Source organism: Mycena indigotica, assembly GCF_014461135.1.
Source record: "Mycena indigotica strain 171206Taipei chromosome Unknown Mind.scaff0003, whole genome shotgun sequence".
In the NCBI taxonomy this organism is placed as follows: Eukaryota; Fungi; Basidiomycota; class Agaricomycetes; order Agaricales; family Mycenaceae; genus Mycena; species Mycena indigotica.
In genome coordinates this window covers 4,280,565-4,287,093 of record NW_023503002.1, presented here as the reverse complement: position 1 = coordinate 4,287,093, position 6,529 = coordinate 4,280,565, and the positions used below count along the sequence as shown (strand labels likewise).

The window sequence follows — 6,529 nt, the reverse complement described above, 5'->3', positions numbered from 1 at the left end:
TTATTTAGTAATTCTGCCCACTTTAAGCTAGTAGTCACCTAATTTAATGAGCTAGAAGCATGGAGTTTAAAATCTTGAGCTATTAGATATGTTCTACTACTCTTTTAAACTACTTGCCACTGTTCCTAACCCTTTATTATTAATAAAACAAGTATTAAACGACTGAAAAACTTGTTATAAGGTGTCACAGACATTGTGACAAGTCCTCGGAGTAGTTATAGCATAATGGGCTGTTAACCTGGCTAACCTTAGCCTAGACTCTCATGATGGATGTGCCTTTCAAGGTGTTGTAAGAGTCTAATCCTAAGACTATCAAATTGCCTAATAATTCAACGAGTTAACTTCTAGCTATAGAATTTACATATTTTCTTGCTTCAAAGGATATGATAGCTGGCGACTTAGAGTAAGTATTGCTAGTTTCGATATATAGTTTGAAGGCAAAGTAATATAAATAGAATAATGGGCAGATTAATTAAGATACTACTAACTATAAACATAGTATGGTTAACAATAGATATGGATAGGAAAAAAAAATCTAATAAGTTAATTGTATAACTGAGATTAACTAAGAATGCTACAATTCAGAAACACTTTTATAAATAGATTCCTAAGTGTAAGCTAGCCGGGCAAAGGACAAGCTTAGTTAGCATGGGATAAGCTAGGCCACTTAGCACTTACTACAATAATAAAATTCTTGGCTCATGATTGAGCAGGATGAGTTAGAACAAAAGAGCTAAATGATAAGATGGAAATGTAATGACATCTAATCCCACATTTGTCAGTTTCGGCCCACTGAAATTGCCTGAGTCTGATTCCAGCCTAACCCCCGCCCCGCTCGAGTCTACACTATCACAGATCTGTCAACACCCTCCTAACGGTCGCTCTGGGAGCTAGCCTGCGACACCACCCAAGCCTTCTATATATGGTTCGCATGACCACTTATAATTGTTCTAGACTCTAGATCTGTTCCAGAAGGGACCAGCCAGACAGTCTACACAGTTTTAAACTGATTCTAGACCCAGTCTAGAAACTGAACCAAATAAGTGGTAACATGTCTGTATTTGGCAACTCTGAACCAGGTAGAATATTAGAACATTCCAGAAATCAGAACTAGAACATGCTAGAGGCGGATCAAGTCACAGTGTCACACATTACATAATTATTTCCAGATGGTCTATAAGTAAATTAGATAGAATAACAAGGACCTCCCTGGCGGACCTCCTGATTGTGACAGCTACCAGCGTCACATCAGTCAGGTTTAGAGGGGAAAGTTTCAAACCAATACAATCAGTGTCCCCTGATTGTGACACCACCACTGTCACATCAGTTGGATTTCTTTAAGTGCAAGTGAAAAGTGCAAAGTACAAGTTCAGGTTTAAGTCTAAAGTGCAAGTGCAAGTGCAAGTGCAAGTGCAAGTGCAAGTGCGAGTTCAAATTCAAGTGCAAGGTACAAAGTGCAAAGTGCAAGTGCTAGGAGAGTAGAGCCATATTGCTCCTCTCAAATATCAACTCCTCAAACAACAACTGCTATTTTCTGTTCATTACAATGAAAACCTCAATACAAACTTATACAACATCCAATTACAACTCATATCAATAAGAACATCTGAATCCATTAGCCATTTCCTGCGGCTCAACCCCCAAACACAAACTACACAAAATTAGGATTTGAATAGTTAGGTTGAAGGTCCTAGTGATCTCCTTGATTGCTCATTTTCTATGTGTATTAGTGTAAAATCGCAACAATGATGGGACAGACTAGTGGACCAGTAGTGGGTGCAACTCCTGCATGTTCCATTTTCATTGGCTGTTGGAATTGTTACATCTATGTGACGGGGTGCTTACCAAAGCAAGTCCTGGCATACAGGAGACCAAGGGCAGGATGCCGGCGAGGTCGGGGACATGATAGAACTGGTGTAAGCTGTAGGTTCGACCTCGGAAAAAGCCAACTAATACAGAAAATGGAAGTCTAAGGAAATGGTGTCATGGTAGAGCATATAATGGTTGAGCATAGAGAAAGAGAGTCACAGCTGTGACTTGTCACTCATGTCATTGTTGGGTAAGCAGAAATGACACATGTAGATACAAAAGGGCAAAAATAGCTATTGCATAGCTAGACTATTATTGAATTTCTACCCGCACATGTGAAAACCTAAAACGGGTGGAATACAATTGCATTCCATACTCCGACAGCGGATCAGAGAGCTATTTGATAGCATGTCACAGTAGGGCTTGGTTTATATAGGGGTGTTTGTAAACCGGTTTACAAACACCCCTGTTTTATATGTTTATAAACAGCATGGCTGGAAACACCCTGTTTTATGGTTTTATATTAATAAGCACCCAAAAAGGAAAGAAGCTGGTAAACTAGACTTACTTCACACTAATATTGCTTCTATATACTACTAGTAGGCTTGACCATATCTTATAGGTCTATTATAACATCTAGTCTCTTATCAAGTAGAATCTTTACCTACTTTGGCTGACATTAGCTATGATTAACTAGTAGCTATGATTACTACTAGTACTGAGGGCTGGGTTGTGACTATAAGTACTAACTATGCAGATTTCTTATTAAGTATTGCTGTCATTATGATTTTTAGGTCATATAGAGGATTCCTGATAAGGTGTTTATCTTAAATCTTCTAATACCTTCAAGTAAATTGCATATGGTATATATAACTTAAACATATTATACTAACTTACAAGTGAGACTTGATGGGCTCTAGCTCTCTCTCAAACCCCCTACAGCCTATGAAACTTTCAGACATCAAGTCAAAAGGCCAAAATTTATATCAGAAATTTCCAAAAAGAAAAAAAAAATTGGTCGCTCTGGTCATATCAGCTCAGTTGGTTTATAAAACCTAAAAACCGGTTTATAAACAGGGTTTCAGAGGCCATTTTTATCAAACTGTTTGATAACCTTCAAAATCTTTAAAAACCAAGCCCTATGTCACAGTCAGTCACCTACCTCTCCCTCCCTCTTTGATGCCGCCACCAACACCTTCTTGGGATCTTCTGCCCTGCCAGCAACTGCCCAGAGTCGCACGCGGTATGTGTGGACCTAATGGGAAGGGAAACGACAGGACCTTAAGGTGTGTTGCCATGCCTTTCGCATGCCCCCCACTGCTGCTGACCACCATTTGTGCCTGCCATGGCCATATGCCCACGCGACCTCTCGGTGGTCGAAAGCACATAATCACGCTTCCCGTCACTGACTTGCCTGGCCTAGGCCTCCAGCCGCACTGCGCTGGTCGTCAGCATCCACCGACTTCACCAAGTCCCCGCGCTACTATGCACGATGCCCGAGCTAGCAGCCCCAGCCTTGTTTGTTTATGAACGACAAGGCTTTGGCCGCTCCCGCTCATGCCAGCCAACATGTTTAACCATGTGTTTGGCTGACGACGCTCCCTCCCAGTCTCTCAGGTCAAGCCGCAGATGCGCCGGGGTGAGCCAGTAGCCAAGACACATGTAATCTGTCAATTATTGCAAATACAACTTATTTCGAAGTCGGTGAACTGATGTACTTACTTGTTGACATTAGAGTGTCTCCTGGCCTCTCTCGGTGGTCGAAAGCACATAATCACGCTTCCCGTCACTGACTTGCCTGGCCTAGGCCTCCAGCCGCACTGCGCTGGTCGTCAGCATCTACCGACTTCACCAAGTCCCCACGCTACTATGCACGATGCCCGAGCTAGCAGCCCCAGCCTTGTTTGTTTATGAACGACAAGGCTTTGGCCGCTCCCGCTCATGCCAGCCAACATGTTTAACCATGTGTTTGGCTGACGACGCTCCCTCCCAGTCTCTCAGGTCAAGCCGCAGATGCGCCGGGGTGAGCCAGTAGCCAAGACACATGTAATCTGTCAATTATTGCAAATACAACTTATTTCGAAGTCGGTGAACTGATGTACTTACTTGTTGACATTAGAGTGTCTCCTGGCCTCTACCATCAGTGCTCCTCACCATAGTGCATGCGTGGCCTTGAAGCATGTCCAGTGCAGCTCATCTTATTGGTAACATGATGAGCTGCCTGTCGATCGTTACCGTACCCCATCGGTGGGCAAATAGCGGGCGGACGTGGTGGAGGCCGTCAGGGTTGGGGCATATAGCATAATATCATTTACTCAGCAATAATTGTGATGCCATTTTGATCCTTGATCGACCTGCTACTCTATTGAGCCCATTTTGGAATATCACATGCACGGACGGAATTTGCGCAAGTTAGCTAGACTGTGCAAAGCTATGCATCTTTGCTGTGAAGGAGGATATGATGCAAATGATTTGGACCTATGCATGGAAACTGTTGCTAAATACATAGCTAAGAACTGTGCAATACTGTGCAAGGCTGTGCATGACCATAGCGTGTGACAGTGTCAGGCGCAGGAGGAGGGAAGGTTTCAGCAAGTGGTATAGAAGTGTGGACAGCAGCAATGACGGCAGGGGTAGGGACCGGGATTATTTTAAAAAAGAATGTATGTAGGACCAGGAGCCCTCTGCCATCAAAGTCGTGATTTCTCCATAACTAAACGTAGGATCGTCCTGAAACAAGTCCAGCTGAATAGAGCTCAACGAGACCTTTCTTTTGATACCCCATACATCATGATAGCGTGAGATTTTGGGGGTGTCGAAGATTTGACGGGTATCCGGCACTAAAAAGTTATAATTTTGACAAAGTTTAGATAGTTTCTGGAAGGAAAAAATTCCCTCTTTCCAGCTGTACACTTAGTTTTTCATTCCTACGTACCGATTTTGAGTAATACAAGTTGTCAGCTTTGATTGTCCGCAACTGTAGGACCAGGGGAAGGTGGAGCAGGGGGTCGAGCAGGTGTACCATACACAGTCTAGACAGTCGGTGAGGAGAGTAATTTTGCTCTGCAAGAGCAGGCAGTACAAATACAGGTCAACAGGGACACCAGGAGTCGCCATTGGAGAAGAACAGGCAAGCACAGTAGAGTGAGGACAAATATAGGAGATAGAGAGGATTAACTGGGGCTAGAAGAGTGCCAGAGTTAATGTAGAGGCTGATTCCAGTTTTCAACATCAATGGCACTCTGAATGACACTGCCTCTATCAAACAGATCACAGACTTGGTCATACGCTACAAGGGCCACACTGAACAAGTTCAACTAGCTGTATTGTGAAGGGAAATTGATACCCTTATCACATTAGACATTCTTATCCACACCGTACGCCTTGTGCCACTCCTCCTCCAGCTGCTTCAACTTTCCCTTCGCCTCCTCCAGCGCCGCGCGCATCAGCAAAAACGCCCGTTCCTCCTCTTCCTCCACCGCCCCACCAATTCCTCCTTCTCCGCTCGTCTGCGCACGCACCGCCACACTTTCCTCCACCTCGTGCTCCAACTCTTCCTCCGTCTCCCGAATGAACTCACGTGCCTTCTGGATGGCTTCCTTCAACATCTGCCGTCTCGCGCCGTCCAGCTCATCCGCCCGGATCATCTCCTCCTCGGGCGTCGTCGCCTTGGGCGCGTAGCTCAGGAACTCCTTCTCCAGCACGGGGATGACGCTCGCGTCGCGGTTGAGTATGCGGTTGAGCACTGCCTGGCCGTGCTCGTCCGGCTCGAGCGCAAGGAGCGGGATGGCCTCCTCCGGCGCGCCCGGCGCGGTGCCGATGAGCATGAGCAGCTCGTCGATCGTCTGGGGCGGGGGCACGTGCGGGGCGTGGTCGGGGTCGAACATGTAGAGGCTGAACGTGCGGCAGTTCAGGTAGTACACCTCCGCCGCGCCTTCGTACTCGGGGTCCGCCTCGGCCTCTGCGTCCTCCCGGTCCACCGCGAAGACCAGCCCGGCGTGGTCCGCGGAGTACATCACGGGCTTGACCTCGCCCGGGACGGCATAGCGGATGTTGACGAGCATCTCGATTTGCGGCAGGCGCAGGAAGTACGGGCTGTATGCGAAGAGCGTGAGCAGGTAGTCCCAGCTCTTCCAGTCGGTGCTCCACCCCTCGGGGACGTCGGTGGGCGGGAGCCAGTACGCATCGGCGTATGCGAGCAGGGCAGCCGTCGTGGGGCCGGAGTTCTTCGAGGAGGGGTCAGACTTGCAGGAGGGGAAGGAAGGATGATAGCGCACCTTGAGCGGGAGCCCTTCCTCCTCCAAGCGCGCTTTTACGTCGCGCACCTCCGCGTAGCCTCGTCTCATGCTCGCCCCCTTGCTTTTCGTCGGCGCTGGCGCAATCCCCGTCGTCGCGGGCAGTCGTAGCGGATGGCGCAGCGCCAGAGAGACGCTATACGCACGCAGAGGAAGTGTTTGCAGAGCTCTGCGTCGGCAACCCGGTGCGACACGCGTCCATGCCGCGAGCATGAAGGTCGAGAAGAAAAGGGTGAAAAATTGTGACGTAACGTCATTACGTTCCTCGTGCTTCCCAAATGATGGCATCACGGATCAGCCCTCCTCCCCTTTTACTCACACGCACCTGAACACTTTGAATTTGCTTTGAATACTCCTTGGAACACTTTGAACTCACAGTGTACATACTTAGTACATATTTACAAGTCGTATGTATACATTCCAGG

General features: G+C 47.0%; 1 protein-coding gene across 1 annotated transcript; it reads right to left on the bottom strand.

The window, feature by feature from the left end:
* Positions 1–5,165: 5,165 nt before the first annotated feature.
* On the bottom strand, positions 5,166–6,326 carry MIND_00389700 (uncharacterized protein; the record flags this gene model as incomplete). The annotated part of the gene is made up of 2 exons (XM_037360728.1): positions 6,087–6,326; positions 5,166–6,035 (listed from the first exon to the last, which is right to left on the bottom strand). Exons 1-2 carry the CDS (start codon positions 6,315–6,317, stop codon positions 5,166–5,168), a joined length of 1,101 nt encoding a protein of 366 aa, XP_037223613.1. The 5' UTR covers positions 6,318–6,326.
* Positions 6,327–6,529: the final 203 nt, after the last annotated feature.